The sequence below is a fragment of the Ambystoma mexicanum genome, chromosome 2p (genome assembly GCF_040938575.1).
Source record: "Ambystoma mexicanum isolate Mex_15411 chromosome 2p, UKY_AmexF1_1, whole genome shotgun sequence".
NCBI classification, from domain to species: Eukaryota; Metazoa; Chordata; class Amphibia; order Caudata; family Ambystomatidae; genus Ambystoma; species Ambystoma mexicanum.
Genome location: NC_090923.1, coordinates 1,004,485,682 through 1,004,504,708, shown reverse-complemented (window position 1 = coordinate 1,004,504,708; position 19,027 = coordinate 1,004,485,682). Strand labels below are relative to the sequence as shown.

General features: G+C 45.4%; 1 protein-coding gene across 2 annotated transcripts in view; it reads left to right on the top strand.

Annotated features, from left to right (window-relative positions):
* The first annotated feature begins 2,964 nt into the window (after positions 1-2,964).
* KAT5 (lysine acetyltransferase 5) overlaps positions 2,965-19,027 on the top strand; it is an 804,909-nt gene continuing 788,846 nt past the window's right edge. Inside the window, exon 1 of one of the 2 annotated variants that reach the window (XM_069644821.1) lies at positions 2,965-3,117. In XM_069644821.1, coding sequence (XP_069500922.1) covers positions 3,028-3,117 — 90 coding nt within the window. In that variant the 5' untranslated portion in view covers positions 2,965-3,027. The remainder of the gene's footprint in view (positions 3,118-19,027) is intronic. The other variant, XM_069644820.1, reaches the window with a different exon arrangement.

Genomic DNA, 19,027 nt, shown 5'->3' with positions numbered 1-19,027 from the left:
CCTCTTTGGTAGCATAGAAGTGGACTCTAGTGATCACGTCCGGAGGGCCGTCCGAATCTGCTCCTCGTCTCGGGCGCAATCTGTGAGTTCGGTCCAAAACGAGTTGGGTTTTGTCCATAAGCGGGAGGAGAGCCTGGAAGAAGTTGCCTATATATTCTGGGAGCTCTTTATCTTGAATCGTTGCTGGGACCCCGCGGATGCGCAGATTATTTCGTTGAGACCTGTTTTCTAAGTCCTCTTGCTTGAATGCGAGAATCTCGTTACTGGACTGGAGCGCTTGGATCTCGCGTCGCATTTCTATTATTATTGCATCGTGGTTCTGGGTCAAGTCTTTGACCTCTCCTATCCTCTGTTCCGCTTCTGTGAGTCGTTGGTCCGTCTGTTCTAGTCGTGAGGTGAGTTCGGTCATGCAGGACCGGAACTCGGCTTTAATGTCCCGTATGAAGGCCATCAAGTCATCTCTGGTGGCGAGGTTACCTTGCTCTTCTGGGGGCTTCTGCGGGGTGAGTTTAGGCGGGGGGTCCGGTTTCCTTGTCTTGTCTGTTGCTAGGAGCATGGTGGAAATGTCCGCGGTTTTGGCTGGTTTGGTGAGTCTCGACATTTTGCTAGGGCTGAGACTCTGGGGATCCTCCTCTGGCTGGGTCGCCGGGGGTGGTCGAGACGCGGCGAGCTCCTTGTCCGGGAGCATCTGGGGGGTGCTTGGGGGGGGATGGTTAGTCTCGGCCGAATCTGCTATCGACAGGGTCTCCTGGGAGGGTGAGGGATGAGGCCTCCCCCAGCGATGTCTTTCGGGGGAGAGGATGATTTGCCAGCCGTATTTATTTTAAGAGTGTTTATATCCAGGTATTGCCACTCTTGGGTGTTGTGGGAGGGTTGGTTCAGCTTGAGACAGTTGCCCTCCTTACCAGGGGGCTGCAGCTATCAGGGATGATAGGTGTGGCGGGTGGAGTGGGCAGGGGCGCCCCAGGAGATTATGGCGGCAGGAGACGTGAGGATGTCTTCAGAAGGAGGTCAAGGAGTGATGTTGTGAAGCCAGGGGGGGGTAGGAGCGATACGTGGCCCGCTCCGGGCCACCAGAATCCCGGATGGTAGAGGCCACTTTCCTCAGCTGGCGAGGTATCTGGTGGGCAGGGGTGCCCCAGGAAGCTGGAGGGAGGCACTGGATCCGGTGCCGGGGAGACTGTATAATTTGGCCAGTAGAGAGAGAATGTGGCTTGTATCCTTCAATGGAGAGGGGGGGCGGGCACCCACCCGGCCAGGCCCCCAACACCACCTCTGGGGAGCCGGGCCGCTGGACCGGGGACGGACGTGAAGTCCCGGGAGGCAGATGGAGGCCTCAGGCTGCAGGCGGGGTCACCTCGGAGGAAGACGCCGCCGTCCCGCCAACCCCTGGCGCTGATAGATCCAGGTGAAGGAGGTGGGGGTGGGGGGGGATGAAGGGCCCTCGCCCCCGCACCCGGTCCGGAAGCAGGAGGGCTCCGGGGGCTCGGTCGTCTCTCCAGGGAGCCGGGCCGCCGCACGGATGAGGGTTGGGGAGCTCCGGAGGCTCTCCTGCAGGAGGGCCTCCCTCTGAAGTGTGTTCGTCGGGTCCGGCAGGCAGGAGAGTCGGCAGGCTTGGGGTGGCTCCGCTGGAGCTCAAGCTGCTGGCGGGGCCCTCCAGAGGAAGGTGGGAGACGACACCGACTCCAGTCTCCGCTCCAGCGGACACCGGCGAGGAGTGGGGGGAGGGGCGGGTGGAGAGATCCCGGACCCGCGCCCAGGCTCCAGGCAGGAGGGCCCTGGGGTCCGGAGCGGCCGCCTCCTCAGCAGCCTCCGACAGCGAGACCCGGGGCCGCAGCGGAGCGGAGGGAGGGAGCAGGAGGTACTATAGGCGTCTAGCCACTGGGCGCCGGAGGAGATGAGGGGCCTGGATCACGGCCGCCATCTTGGCTCGCTGTAGTGAGGCATCCGCACCAAGTTCCCCAGCCGCGTTTTCGAAGTTCCTGCAGCGTTTATCCTCAAAATTGGAGCGGTGGATGCGGGAGTGGTTCGGCCAGCCTCCCCCGCCAGAGGAACAGGAGCGGTGTTGCTGGAGCCGGCTAAATCTTAGTTGAGGCCGCGGGTCCCTACGGAGGCCCTCAACGGAGCAGCCTCATCAGTGGCGCTCCAGGCCACGCCCCCCTGCCCAATGCATTCTTATGGGACAAATGTCTCCCGGTTTTTCGAAGCAAATCTCCCTCCCAGGTGGGTTGGAATTTTGGCATGTATGGAGTACAGTTATACCCCCTGCACCCGGACACTTAAAATCCCAAGTTGATCACCTCTGACCTTGTTAAATTAATACCACAGTTACAACATTAGGTGTCCTGTCCTCATTCAGGCCACCACAAAATCTTATAGGAAATGCATACGGTGTTCTTATGTTTGAGCGTTTATATGTGAGTTTTGTAAAGGAAAATTGTAAAAAGTGATATTTATATAAATTCTTTTTTCTTTTACTTTTTTGTATGCTGTGGTTAAAGATTATTAAAGATTATTTATTTAACCGTATAATTAATAAAAAAATGTGTGTTAAGTATGTGATTATGAACTAATATACACATTAATCGTTTTCGGGAGTCATAGGGGAACTCTGCCATTCCAAAATGTCCGCCATCTTGCACAGATAAACACATAGAGTTTGCTAACGTATGCTGTCAAATAGAGTGGCCATTTTTAAAGTACCGAATTCATCCCGTCCTGTTATCGAGGTAAGATCCAAACCCACATACAAGACACCACTGTTTCCTATCTTTTCTCTTTTGAAAGTGCACATATATATGTGCTACCATCGTAGGATCCAAAGGTGGGAGTATTGCTTCAACTAAGTGACAGACCAGTAGAAGTTTGCCGCCAGTCGTACGTGTTGTGAACGATGTAGACTGCACGGATTTTTGTCGTTCTGCTGCTGTCGCACAATATCTTAATGCTCATGCTCACTCAAACGTTCAGGGTAGTGGAGAGCTTAATTTAGCTCCTCCCATCTGACTACAATATCAAAACCTTCATATGCCACACAAGCCCTCTTTTTATTTTTATCATTTCGGCGAAGGGCGGAGCGGAGGGAGGAGACCTGAAGCAGGGAAGATGGCGGAGGTGGTAAGTACAGAGTTTTCCTAATAATGATACACACCGAGTGTTGTCTCCTTCGTTTTGTGTTAGTGTAAGCCTCTTCCCTGGTAGTGTACACTCTATTAAATGGAGCCCAGGTGTCATGAGCATCATGATTCGTTCTATATCGAGGGGATAACCTCATACCTGAGCTGTTTTGGTTCTGGAACTGGAAGGGAGTAATGCAAATCCCGAAAGACTCATCTGTTCGACTTGCATCCTAGTGCATAACACTGGCGTGCTGTCATGCTAAAAACTCGACTAGACCGTTGTGTCAATCCTTTGAGTGGGGTGGGTGTTCACCTTGGTCTTAAAGGTAATCCGCTGTTCCCTTGGATACCCGACGCTTTGGTCATGGGACCTGAAACGGGGTACATGTTGTTTATGGGCACTTCTAAGTATAATATATGTCTGTTGCAACACTGCACTCTTCTAAGATTGCTTTGACAGCTGAGTATGAATGACCATACATGCTTCTGAGTTTTGCTCGTCTATCGACACCGCTAAGTATAATGTGTGCCTGTTGCAATACTGCCCTCTTCTAAGATTGCTTTGACAGCTGAGTATGAATGACCATACATGCTTCTCAGTTTTGCTCGTCTATACTAATCTGTCTTTGGTCCATGCGACTTTCTCGTATATATTATGAAGAAGGCGCTTACCCAAAAAATATACATAAGCTGACTGCGACAATTCGCAGCATGCGTAGAGAGTAAGAGGTAGATTTATCTTCAGTACTTAGAGATGCTTTGTTTCTTTTTTAGACAATTTAGACGCTATGAAGTGAGACCGGGCCACCGTGTAAATTAGCAAGTAAACGCTGAATGTGCGTTTCCCACGTTTTTATATACGATGTCAGACATTTCTGATCATTGAAAAAATCATGCAATTATATGTATTTGAAAAAAAAAATATCTTTCTCTTAAAATCCCAAAATATGAATGGATCTTAATAACATTTGTCCGCATCTTTTTCACATAAAAACTGACCTGCTCCCTTTACGCTAATTTCATTTCAACATTTAACATTAGTTAAGGAAATTATTTTCGGTAGTGATCCTTTTCCCCACAAAGGTCTTTAAGGGTGCATGTCTCCATATTTGCACTATTGCGCCCAAATATGTTGCATGCTCACTGAGTTTGGAAAATATATCTTTTTGTAAAACTCATGAGCGTTGGAATTTAAAGCGCATCTCTATCAATGGATATGGGGACAAACGTGTTGGCAAGTTTTGATACAGTGGTGGAGGCAACTTTTGGTGCCGGTGGGGCAGATTCTAAATGATTCTTGCGTATGACCTCACGGGGTAACTTATGTTTTCAGTGGAGGGTCCTAAATATTTCCTCAAATTAGCAAAAAGTGACTGAGCATAGCCCAAAAACAATTAAGGGCGGTAGGTGAGAGGGGGTCACCTTGAGAACCTATTTTTATAAAATATATGTGTTGAAATGATTCTTGCAGAAAAATGTATTAGAAAATCGGGATAAAGCTTCTTACAATTGTTTCTCTAGGAAAATATGAAAAATATCCATTAGATTTTATGATTCATGGGAGGTAGGGCCTGCCTTGTGACTATTTTGAGTGGAGGAACCTAAATATTTCCTCAGTTTGGCACGAGCAGCCGAGTGTAGTGAGGGAGCCCAAATAATGTATGGTATTCGGCCCCCACCCCATGAAAAGTTTCTAAAATAACGTGCTGAAATGATGCATTTTGTAGCACAATAATAAAAAAAGGCGGTAAATAATTTACAGTTCATTCTCTTAGGTAACACATCGACAAATCCAGTAAAGCGCCAGTACACTCCATATACTACATCGGAGCACTTGATACCTTTTTCATGAGGCTGCATCCACAAACTCTTTGCCAGTAGTGGTCACGGTAAATTCCATGCATGAGGCTGCATCCACCACTTATCTATGCAAGTAATGGACAATGACGTGCGCAAAGCTGCTGCTACACCCTATCTATGGCATTAAGCATGCCAGTAATGCTGGCAGCATGGCAGTCCAATTCAGGCATGTGATTTAAAGTTAATAAAAAATGAGTGACTTTAAAATCGCATTCATGAAGCTACTGGCACAGCCTGTCTGTACCAGTAAACATTATTGGCATAGATAGGTTGTGGCAGCATCTTCATGCATGTGATTTAAAATTGACAATTGATCTTAAATAGCATGCATGACGCGTCTACCATGACCTATCCATAGATAGGGGGGTGGGAGGGTGGCAGCAGCTTCATGCATGTGATTTTAAAATGACAACTAGCTTTAAATCACATACATGAAGCTGCTGCCTCAACCTATCCATGCCAGAAACGGACACTTTAAAGTGACTATTTGGCATAGATAAGTTGTGGCAGCAGCTTCATGCGTGTGATTTAAAGTTAATGGTCACTTTTTTAAATCGCATGCATGAAGCGGCTGCTACAATCTATCTATGCTAGAATTGGTCTCTGTAAATCACATGCATGAAGCTGCTGGCACAAGCTATTAATACTAGCAGTCTCTGCAAGGGACTTAGTGGCAAACCTTACATACACACACTCATGGTAGACACACTCTGAGATTGATTCTAACATAAATGCATATACACACAGCTACAGACTCACTCAACTGGTTATACACACATACAATGCATTACATTCATACACATGCAAACATAGGATCTGGGTTGGTTTACGAGGTAAATAATTGCGGCACAATTGAGTGTAGTCGATTTCGCTGCAAATACGTTTTTACCTCTAAAAACAATAAAAAAAATCCCTCCCAACCGTCTGTAGATCCACAACCCCCCCTACTTACCTTTTCTCCACCGCCTCCCCTGTATCCTGCAGTGTCCGTTCCGTCCCTCTAACAAGGGTGGAGCTGATGCTGCAGGGTTCCTTTTTGAATTTTTTCCTATTTTATTTTTGTGTGGATCCCCTGCTTCCAATGTCAAGGAAGCGGGGGACACCCCTGCAACCTCCGAAGATACCGAACATGGGGAGCGGGGGACACCCCCAGAACCCTGCCCCTCATGTTCAGTATTTTTGGCTTCAAACTAATGGTACTGGCCAAATTCCGTCAAACGCTCCATACAAGCATTTTTTTTAAATGGGACGAAGTTAGGCGCACACAGGAAGTACTTGGGTACCCAGGGGCCACTGGGTAGTAAGTCCTTCCGGGTCCCGCCGGTGCAGCGCACAGCATCCCAAACCTGGTTGCTAAGCAACCCTGTAGTGCCAGCACTGATGTATGTTAGGAAAGATTTCCTTAAGTGCAATTTTCCCTCCATTTGTGACCCCTCGATCTTTTTGCTTTTCTTTGGAGTACCTGACCTGACCTGGAGTACCTGACTTGACTTTTTCAAGTGGAGCACAGTCTTCAGCTGTGCTCCTCTGGGCTTTTGCTAATTTGTATGGGGAACTGACACATCCTTCAGGCTGTCAGTACTGGGAATCTATGTTTCCCATAGTCTTCGACTTTCTTGCTATTTTTTTCGTAACTTTTTATCTATGTGCCAAGTACCATACAGTACCGCGCATAGGGGTCCTTTTGTTTTATGGCCATAGACACCCAATAAGAATCTTTTGGTTTGTAAAAGTGTGCCTAGGATGAACCGGTGGCAGTAGTTTACTTTTAAACCACGTTTGTCCCAAGACTGTGGCCAGTGCCGAAAATGGCTGTGCCACAAAGTCTTTTGTTCTGTCCTTTGGCCATTTTATCACTTTGCCTTCCTCCAGGTTGAGAGCCCCGGGTATTCCTTATTTGGGCATGCAGCCACCCGCAAAAACCACAACTTTCGTGGGCTCCTGCATGTCATGTGTGCTAGTGCCCAGGAAGAGAGTTGGGACTGTCTGTTCCCAATCCACACTACTGGTGCCAGTATCTCTGGTAGGCCTGAATGACTGGAACCACCATGGGCCACGATTGGCCACGTCTGGCGTGCATGCAAGAGAACATATCTTCTGTTGGCTTTCTGAGATTTTAACGAATCTTGGATAAGAGAAGGGGCTCTGCATCAATTCCAGGTCGATCTACTGAGGTTCACACCGAGCCTCATAAGGAGCCAGGTATCCTTAGAAAGATAGCAGACACAATGAACTGACAGTGACATGCTTGGAAGGCTTAGCACCCTGACCCTGCTTTTGTCCCGTTGGACCCATGTTTCTTCATCCCCCCTTTGGAGTAGTGGGAACAACTACTCTCAGCTTCTCCTACTTACCTTCGCAAATAGCCTCTTCGAAATTGTTCCTGGGCCTTCCAGTGAACTGACCAGCTCAAATCCAGGGTATCGTACAGAAACGCTGCCATCCCGAGTTGAGACTCGAGACTTGGGGAATCGCTAGCTTGTGGTCCTGGTCCCTCTCCTGCCTCGTTCTAGCTCCTCTGGGTCGCGATTTCCGAGAGTGTGCCATGCCGCGAGCATTTGCAGTCCCTATGTCGCCCCGCTGTGGTGACCATCGCTGAAAGTGCCTGCAGCTCTTGCCTATCATGTCCTGAGACGAGCCGCACCGGAAAGAACCTTCTTCTTCAAGGGCTGAGAAAAAGCAAACGTCCCATCATAGACCATCGTCCCGTACCGCAGCCGCTGAGAGCTGGAGCATCCTGAAACTGCAGTGTTAACACCAAGGGGTGAAGTGGGCTGGACTCCCAAAGTTTGGTCCGGACTGTGTCGAGGGTTGGCAAATACTTTCCTAACTTACCGCTGGCCCCTGCCACATCCATTCACTTTTACGTACAAGTGTCCCTCAAAAGATACTCTCCTTGGCTGGGATAGCCTGCGCTCCGCAGCTATTCCCGAACTCTGAAAGTTGCTCTACCTGCAAGGGTAGCCCCCCCTCTAGGAATGGGAACGTATTCTTCATCGCCTCAAGCCCCTTCCGAAGCAGCTACAGTCCCCTGAAGAGAACCCGCTTTTTCGTTTACGCACGACCGTGCGTTGTATACGCACAACTGTACTTTGAGTGCTAGGCTCCTCTCTTGATAGGGCTGGACAACATAAGTTAGGGATTGTTGATGGACTGCCTAAACTGATATCTGTGTTGATTTAACCCCTTTTAATGTTAACAGGTCGTGGTTATTTTCTCCCCTCATCATCAGCCTTAGGCTAAACGCATTACTGTATATATGTTGGTATATGAACGTGTGTGGTATTGTTTCTTCATAACTGTGGTTTAATTGTGTTTTGTATTTGTATTTATTAAGTTTATATAGCTCTTTAGAATATAACAACAAGAATACATAGCATATATAAACCAGAAGCATATTTGCAAACATGAGACAAGCCTTTAAAAAAACAGTAGTAAAACTATTTTCCTAGGATAAAGAACGATTGAAGGAGGGTGGAGGAGAGAGGAGGAGATGGAATTTCAAATGAGCAAGGGAAGTGTGAGAGGGGGTGAGGGAGGTGAGGGAGAAGTGAAAGGGAAGTGAAGAAGAAAATCAGGTCGGGAAAGGAGAAGAGATTTTAAGGCGGCACGGAAGGAGGAGGAGTAGGAGGTAATGGAGCGGATAGCGAGGGGTAGAGAGTTCCATTGTAGGGGGGCAAGGATTTGAAGGGAACGGAAACGAGAAGAGGCACAAGTGGAGGGAGGAATAGTAAGCAAGAAGAGATCAACTGAACGGAAGGAGCTGGATGGAGTGTAGAAAGAGAGGAGACAGGAAAGATAGGGGGAGCGAGATCATGAAGAGATTTAAAGACAAGACAGAGGAAGTGAAATTTAAGTTGGGAGTGAAAGGGAAGCCAGCCAAGGCAAGAGAGCGAAGAGGAAATGGAGTTGGTAGGGGCAAGAAGACCGAGGGTACGTTTTGATTATACGGCCTATAATGTATTTTTGATACATCTGTCTAAGAGTAATCTGAGGAGTTTCACTGTGTGTGCTCATTGTGGGCTTCCTTCTGAGACTTAATCTTGACCGCCTGCCAAGCCATTGTAAATTGGTCTGGTTTATCCAGAAGGCTCACCTGTTCCACTAAACTAGAGTGACCGTCTAAACTTCTGCCCACCGGCTCAGTGTTTAGAAATCCATCTTAACAATATATAATTGTTAGAAAGAAAGTATAAGAGATGTGTTTTAAGGTTGGTCTGAAAGAAGCAAAGAGAACAGGAAGAATAAATAGAAAGTGGATTGGCGTTCCAATGTTTCCGGGCAAGTAGGGCAAAGGAGCAGAAACAAGAAGCACATACAGGTTTTGGGATGGAAAAAATAACTGGTTCTGGGAGCGGTGAGCTTGGGGAAGGGGGAGTACAACGAGTTAAGTGTAGAAAGCTAGAGTGGAGCAAGACAATGGATACGCTTAAAGACCATGGATGGAGAGGAAATGGTGAAGGAGACAGGATTCGAAAGGAAGAAGAGATAGATTTAATAGAGGACCAAGAAGGAAGAGAGAAGATGAAGAAGATGGGGGGGGGGGACAAGAATACCAATGAGAAGAGCTGAGCAATAGTCAGTACAAGAGAAAACCTAATGGGAAAGAAGAAACCGAGCATGAAAAGAGAGATGGGGTTGAGCATGATGAATTTTAAAAGGAGCCTAGAGGCAGGCTCGAGCAATAGTAGAAATATCTAAGGAGAAAGGGAGCAGTCAAAAATTACCCCTAGGTTACAGGCAGAGAAGAAAAGGAAGGAGGGAAGGAAAGAAAGAGAAGGTTGAGAAATAGTAGGAAGAATCGTGGTAGAAGGGGAAAAGTAGATCCTCGATCTTAGCGATAGAGGAAGTAGGAAGACATCCAGTTTTGGATTGCATAAAGACAGTTAGAAACAGTGGAGTGTAAAGTATCATTGGAAGAATAAAATGTGGGTGTCATCGGCATAGAGATCAAAGAAAAGACCAAAAGATTAAATGAGAGCAGAAGGAAAGGCAGTATAAAGTGAGAAAAGCGTAGGGCGGATGACAAACCCTTGAGGGACACCATAGAGGAGAGCATACGATGCAGAAGTTTGACCAGCACATGGAACCGAGTAAGACGCAGGGAAAGATAAGAGCAGAAACCATGCAAGAACCGAGCCAGATAGACCAAGGATGGAAAGAGAACGGATGAGGAGAGAGTGATCAACAGTATCAAATGCAGCAGAGAGATCAAGAAGGATAAGGATAGAAGTAGGAGCAGCTTCTCCCACTAATCCCACGCAGACAAGAAGCGAAATTGAAGGCAGACCGCGAGGGACCACTGCTAAAACACATATTGCGGCCAACCGACCACAAGGCAGTTCATCTTTTGCAGAGGACTGCAAATCTACCAAACAGACCCCTGCCACTTACGATTTAACACCATTTGCCAGCATTTGTGATTTCCAAAATGGCCGGCGCATCAGTGATGCGCGGGCCAGCATTTACTTTTGTTTATAATGGTTGCCTAGCAACACACACCGCTGTTACCCAATAGCGTACCGCCGGCAGGCGGAAGCCGGCCCCTTCTCCAAAGGCCCCTGATCACAAGGCCCCCCTGTCGGTAACGGAATAGGGCAAGGGTGCACCACATACCCTACTCGCTACACTTGCACTTCTCCCATGTGAGTCTACAATCCAATCTCCACCCGCTCTACAGCCCACTATAGAGCCAGAAATCCTGCCCACTACGCCTGCCAACTCTACCCGTGACCAGAACATACTCGGGCACTGTGGGTTCTCACTCAGTACAGTAAGAAGCCTTGAGTCCCTCCACTCTGATTTACATGAACTGCATCTTGTTACCTGTGTTTATTTTTAAGTTATGCCCACTGTCATTTGCCGACCTTGGGCCTCATTCTGAGTAGGGCGGTAAGGGTTAACGGTCACCGGTAACGAGACCGGTGCCGTTAAAACCTTACCGCCCTATTACGAGTTCCCTTCGCTGTCCTTCCTTAACGCCTGCTTTTAGCAGGCGTTAAGGACGGGACCCGCAAAGGGACTTTAGTGCTAATAACGGTACCGTAATTTACGGTACCGTTATTAGCGCCTTCCCCATTCCCATTGAGCCCTATGGGGGCTCAAATGGGAATGGGAAAGGGCCCTAGTGAATGGGGAATTACCGGTCCCTCCAACCTTGGAATAGACCGGTAATTACTCCATTCACCAGGGTGGACTCGGAACGATTTTGGAGGCAAATAGCGGTGTGGTTACCTCCAAAGTCGCAATGAGGCCCCTTGCATTACTTACGGTGACTTCTTAGCATAAAGGTAAAGCTGATTGCTAAATTACCATTCCCACAGCTAGTTCTTGCCTCTGCCCTCCCGTAGGTAGATGTCGTCTTACCCCACAGCTAGTTACACACGTACTACTGTCAGCGGTGGCTGTTTCCGTCCCACAGGCCTTTACGTAATCTAGCCACACAGGCCCTATCTGCTCCAACTCCACACTCTCCCAGCTCTGTGTGCTCAACCACATTTCAGCCACTAGATAATCTGTCCAATGGCTTCCATTGAAAAAAAAGAATAGTCTACAAAGCACTATCCCTGACCCACACGTGCTTAGCCAATTCTGCCCCGAAATACCTTAACTACAAGTTCTTGAAAGACCTTTTCCAATAGGCCCACCAGATCCGCCCAGATGAACCAACTTGTGATTCCAAGATACAAACTGCATACTGGACTTTTCGGAATAAACTAAAAATCTGGCTAGTCGCACAAGAAATATCTCTAGCCTAGAGTCAGATCCCCTCAGAGCTCCCCGCCTTTGGCTCTGTCTCACTCCCAGATATCCTTCCGGTACACTTTGGACATTTCCACACAACATTTGTAACGCAATTTCCTCTTCCATCCCACTAACTGTAACTGTAGACTACTTGCATATCTACTGTAACTTGCAGAACTGAGTATTTTCAACTGCAACTTGCAAATCATAATGTAAATAACCTGCAACTGTAATTCAACTGTAACCTGCTATACACTGTATTCTTAACTGTTATAACCTGTAACTGAAAACTACCTGCTTATCCACTGTAAATTTTAGAACTGTGAATGTTGAACTGCAACTTGCAAAGCATAAATGTAAATTTACCTGTAACTATAATTTAACTGCAACCTACTAAACATTGTATTCTTACTGTAATATGTAAACCTGCGCCCGGATACCTTTGGGTTTGGAGCGCTATATAAATAAATAAACCAATAACATTTGGAACATTTAGATCGCCTTTGTTTCGCTATGTTACTGTTGGCGAAATAACAGTGTTGATAAGATTAAGTACAAAAAAACACACACACTACAAAAACATGTCGAAGAGGCTGCAGGAGTGTTCCTGTATTAGTAACCGATGAGTTTGTGGTAATGTCCTCCCCTTAAGTTATCTGAATGAGTTAGATACCTTACAGTAAAGTGACTCCAATGTTTTTTTATTTTTTATTGTTGCCTTTATGGTTTACAGAAAACCTTACACAGCATGGTAAAAAGAGTACAATATCACATATAAAAAGACGTTAAAACGTCCACATATGAAAAGAAACTAAAAACCTGTCACATTACACTCGGTGCTTATCACAAAATCATACATTACTTATTTCATTCTTTATATCCAGTTCATTTGATTCAAAATGTAAAAAAATTATTCAAAGCCACAATAAGAGATACATTGGTGCCCCACATAAAACAACACCAAAACAAATTCCTAAACACCTCCTTAGAGCCACCACCCAGTTCTTTAAAGCATAAAGTCCGCTTGTTTACAAAATAAGGACATACAATCACCAGATGTTTCAGAGTTTCATAAGTATCCTTACTACCACAAAATTTACAGTCATGGTTTTTACATGAGCATGTAGTGTGCACTTTCCAGTGTTTTATCTTCTCGACAGTTTTGCGTATTTTCTCACACGGAAAACTGATCTAGAGGGATAGGCATTCTTGGGAATGTTTGAACCTCGAATATTCTGCATTCTTTGCATAAGATGATACACCGTCCATTGTTTTGACCCAGTCAATCCTAACAAGACGAGTCTTGACGCCCATGGGTGTTGTATCAAATCAAGCGCAGATAACTCCATTGAGTCCAATACCCCAATCATCCTTGTTCTGAAATGTTTTAGAGAAATAACAGACTCAACCTCCATTGCTATATGCAACGCCTCATATAAAGAGTTAACAGGAGGCACAAGACCTTTCCTAAAAGGGGATAGTTGTCTCCACATATGCTGAGCCTTCAAGGTGATCAGGGACACCTCATGTCTAATAACAGAATTAGGGACTGCCATAGACAAACCCAGTACCTCCTTCCAGTGCTTACCTTACTCCCCTGGTACATGATTTGAAAAACCAGGATACTGCAGACTTGTTCAGAGATCATATCGGGTCTTTGCTCACGTGACCCAAAATGTAGTATACAGAACCAGGAGCCTTGGTCACAATCTAAAGGAGTCCTGAGTCCTCCCACTTCTTAAAAAACAATCCCTTGATCCTTCCATCCCCACAAACTACATATCACGACAGTGCCATTTCTAAATATTAGACCGGGTGGCCTATCTCCAGATTCAGGAGTACTGTAGTTTAACCAACTCCTAGGAATCCGCCAATCAGGATTCAGGCCCCAACACGGTACTGACAGTGCACTGATCAATCTCTCAGATCGACGTATTTGGATACAAAGGGAACTCGGCCCTGTTACTCCTCTTGGATCTCTCGGCCGCCTTCGATCTGGTGGACCATAAAGTACTTTGCAATCACCTGGACTCAGCCGCTCACTTTGCCCAGGACACCATAATCTGGATCCAATCCTTTCTGGGCAACAGGACCATGAGAGTCTTCTCGCCATTTGCGGCAGCAGACCCTATTCCTATTACATGTGGTGTGCCGCAGGGCTCCTGGGTCTCGCCCACATTGTACAACATATTTACTAAGCCTCTATTCAATGATCTGGACCTCCTGGCTGTCACCTATACCAATTATGCTGATGACACCCAGACCCTTATACCGCTTACCAGGGATTATAATAAGGCTATGGCCTTAGTATAAAATCTATCTCAACATCCAGGCATGAATGGCAGACCACGGTCTATGTCTGAATTATGACAAAACTGATCTCCTCATCCTAGGAAGCTCATTCAACATCAACAAACTCGGCCCCAAATACACCTCCTTAACATTGATGGCAACCTTATTAAAGTTGCTAAAGAAGTAAAAACCGTAGGTTTCTACCTTGACTCTACCCTTACCTTTGCTAAACAGGTCAATGCCTTGGCCTCAGCGTATACCTGTAAGCTAATCAGAGCTGGTAACCCCTTTCTATCCAAGACCAGTTGTACCACACTTGCCAGAGCCCTAATCTTGTCTAAGATGGACTATTGCAATGCCCTTTACCTGGGCGTTAGCAAACATATTACTAACAAGATCCACATTCTCCAGAACAACACTCTGAGAGCAGCACTGGGCATTGCCAGAAAATAACATATCTCAGAGGCAAGGAGACAACAGAAATGGCTGACCATTAGTGATAAAATCCAGCTCAAAACTGTGTCGCTAATTTACAAATGTCTCAACAATGCAGCCCTTCGCTACCTTATGAAAAGAATCAAAAGAAAGACGTCAAGCCGACCCACTAGGACTTCAAATTTCAACTGCCTAGCCATACCTAGATTTAAACCTTCTAAAGCTAGTGGTAACAGCTTCCCGGTCAAAGATGCGCAGCTATGGAACTCCCTCCCCCCTTCCCCTGAGGGAGGATCAAACCTTCCTTAAACATAGACACAATACCATCAAATGGCTCAGAGAAAACAACCACTAACTTATTGAATGCCCGTCCTGCCACTAGCATCACCCTTTACCGTGACAGTACACTGTATATAGAGAATTGGCTGTTAGTCCCACTGTAAACTATGTAACTACTGTAATTTGATGCAACTATTGACCGCTACATTTTGTACTTTAACCTTTATATATGCTGTTTATAATACTGTTATTGCTGTACACCTGCTGTAATAGCTGTATACCATTTTTTCATGTAACTCTGTAACACCAAGCTTAAGTATTCATGTACTGTCTTACCTCTGTGCCCCGATACCCTCGGGTCTAGTGCGCATTACAAATAAACAAACAAGCAAAAAATCATCTGGTATTTAAGTTAGAGATACGTTTGTGAAGGGAGTAGTGTTTCAGTGCATACATTTGCTTTAAAGTTTTTTGATTTCAAAATAAACTTTCTATCTAAAGATGGAATCTAAAAGTAGAGGGGTTTCTGAAATGTAACTGAGCAGAGATCAGTCTATAGTGACTTTACACTTGCTCTGGTCCATTGGCTTCTTTTTTTTGCAAAAAAATGGCATTCAATATCCCAAACGTTTGTACCCAATTTTTATTTTGTTTTGAAAGGGACCTTCGTGCTGCATGTCACTTCACAGCAAACGTGAGAAAATGCGGAAGACGGAGAAGAGTTAGGAAGCAGGGATTGTGTCGGAGGTGTCCGGAACAAGAAAAGTGGGTAGTGGTAAACATTTCTAGTTGCAAGCTAGTACGGGGCATAACAAGTCACTCTACGTTCTCGGTTTTTCCATATGCACACCACACACCATTTCTTAGTTCCAAGAGTCCATTTAAAGTGCACATTTTGAGGCCTAGTTGTACAATCCCTGATGGTAACATACATCCTGAAATTCAAGACAAAGGGCTAATCGGATGAATGTGGTTTCCTGGTTGCATCTCTTACCCCTTGCTGAGTTGAGGATTTCATCTGCAGCTTGTTGTTCCATTTCTTGTGTGTGGTTGTTCCTGGCAGCTGAAAGGTGGTCCGTAAGGAGTTACCGGAATAGAGTCAATGATGGTTGGTTTTTGACAGGACTAATAGTTGTGTCAGACAGTAGACAGTTAGGGATTTGGAAATTGGAGCCAGAAAGGATCAGTAGCTCTGCTAAGGTTTAATGGAAGATGTCCCAGGGTTACATGCCTAACTTTTATTAAACTTCTTCCTATGCAGATAAGGGAGCTGCCAACATACAATAATTAGTCCTTAAGGAATGCCCATTTTTGAAGATGACGGATGGCCTTTCAAGAGAGAGAAAAGCGTGGGATAGAACCTTTTGAACATGTGCATTATTTCACTTAAAAGTAGGATTTCTTTGATTGTGAGCGAAGGTCTATGGTGGAAGGTGCAAAAGTTGTAAAACCAGGGACTCCACATACGTTTCCTAGCAATCATGTTAGATATTTGTTTTTATTTTTTTTTATTGCAGGGGTCGAAATTAGGATTTGTTGAACAGGTTCAAAAAGCAGCTCCTTGGTATCGGGCATCACCTGTTAGGCAGGAGCTACACTTGGGGAACCAGGAGCTATTACATAATGGACAGCAAATCTAACGTTTTGTCTATTATATAATATGCTTTAAATGCCCCTTAGGGGTGTCCTTTATTCTTTTATGGCCTTTCCCAAACCTACACATCTAATATCACATAGCTACGTTTTTATAACACCACTTTCCTTGGGAGTCGTAAGTAGCTCCTGGTAGGTTTTGGTTTCAAGCTAACCAGGCTCACTTTGGCTATTACCAGGAGCTCCAGCTTCTGGCAATTTCGAATGCTGTATTGGATGATCAACTTCTGGGAACAAGAGGGTTAACCCGCTCGCATATTCCGCATCCCAGCTGTTTGCTGATAATGGGTGCCCCACAGGGGCCTCTATATGCATCACTACTTGTTTGAGGAGTGTCCCCACAGGAGTTCTTTGGGAGATTCTGATTACATCCTGGCTCTACATAGCAGCCATTTATCTAAGTCGGTGCGCTGAGGTAATTCTGTATTTCTGGGTCATGTAGTCCAAGGTTAAGTGGCTGGTTATACATTAGGACTGTGGGTCTGTCCTGACCAATTGTCCATAGCATATGGCATGTATTGCTGGGTACCGCTGGGAAATTGATTCCTGAGAATGCAAGAGGTCAGGACAGACCCACCACATGTAAATATTTTGTTAAAGGGTAACATGCAGAGTGATGGCCTACTCGAGTTAAATGGTGGTCATGAACTTGGCTATTATCTATATGTAGAAGATATATTTTTGCACATGTTTCTCAATTCAATGTCTATCAATTAACTTATTGAAGACGGATGCATTGAATGCAGTCCAAGTTATTATCTGCATTGTTTGGATTGTTCTCCTTAAGTGGAAGTTTGAGCATAAACTCTTGGGGTAACTGCAAGTCCCACATCTATACATTTACAGAGTTCGAAATGAAGTTTCAATGAGCAGGAGCTAAGACCAGCTACTGGGTGTTGGGCATCACCCAGTAGGTAGGGGTCACTGCTGGGAAACCAGGAGCGAGTACCCAGCGCACTGCAAATCTGATTTCGACAAGAGAGGCAAACCTTAACCTTGTGCATATTAACTATGATATTTTGTTTAAATGTGTACTAGATGTGTCCTAATTCTTCTTTATTAACATTCTTAAAGTTAATGTCACATATGTATATTTTTCTACGGACCAGTTGGCCTGAAGAGCCAAAAGAAGTTCCTGGTAGCTGTTGGTTTCATGGTAACCAGGCTCACCTAAGGTAGAAAACAGGAGGTAAATAGCTCCCAGCAATTTCGAACCCTGCATTTAGGATCCCCTGGTAGGTGGAGTCATGTTCTGACCATGTATGTACATTTATCCTCCAATTGTCTGCCAAGACGCAGCAAAGCTGCAGGTTATCTCTATGAACTCGCAGTTTGTAAGTGTGCCTCTCCCTTGTGTCAACGTTTTAGCTCCTAAAGTAAATTGCGGCCAAAGAGGGAGGCATTACATATGGATATTTAATATATCATAAATTATCGGTCATCCAGACCTTAACTAAGAGTGGTCGACTTAGCAGATTACTGTATGAAAGGATCAATCGTTCCTTGCTCGATGGGTCCCTTCTGCCGGGGGCATGGGCCACCTTTTACATGTATGGGTTCTTTGTTCAGTGATTACCCACGGTATGATCTTGGGTTTACTGGTAGGATTAGTGCGGTTGGTGCTTCAGTCCTTCATTGTCAATATCATCAGGGTAAACCTTTCTTTTGAAGGCGGTTTTTTCTTGATTTTTGAAGTAGTTTACATCCAGGCATACATTTTTAGCTATATTCCTCCAGAAATTGCTTTCAATCGTGGCAAAGGACTGCCCTCGACTATGCTGTTTTAAAAAATAAATGTTGCATACGTTAGTAGAGGTGGGGGGAGCAAAAGATCATTGACAGAGCCGAGCCATAGGGTCTCTCTTGGCTCTAGGAGCCAAATGGAAGCTGAGCCAGCAACAGATGCATACCTTGCATTCTGCCTCCAATCCCTCAAACCTTAAACCCATACCTGTCATCATTTCTTCTCAACCCCTACAAAAAAACAATACCTGGCATCCTCCTTCTTGCTCGCCACAGCACTAACCTATACTTGATGTCCTGCCCCCATGACAGGAAACCTATAACTGGCATCCCAATTTTGGAAGATTTGGCACAGTGAAATTGGGTGATTTGATCAGGATCACACACTTTATTTTTTAATTTATTTTAACATTTTATTGGTTTATTACAAAACTTTAAAATGTCATGCATCCATATACAAGATTAAGTATAAGGAGGAGAAAAAACAAGAAGACCAATCCACAGTCCATTGCATTCCTTACAAATCCAAAATACATTATTCCAGTTCCATAAAATCATCTAAGACCTTACTGCGATAACAAGTACATCTACTCCACCCGATGGGCCTTCAGCATTTCTTATCGAGGCCTTTGTCCAAGACCACATTCAAAGCTTCTTCTATAAACGTAATAGCTGCCAAAATCAAACTCTGGTTTTCCCCAATTAATAGCCGTCCCACCACTCCTGTGCCAGCAAGAGTGTTTACCTCCTTATCAAAGTGCTCCAAGAATCTAGTTCACAAGCTTCCTACACGACACCATCAGATGACACATTGTTTCAATTGAGTCCTTTTCCCTACAAAATCTGCATATGGCTGGTATCCTCGAACCTTGTTTCCGGACTTGTAATACTTCTCCAGTAGG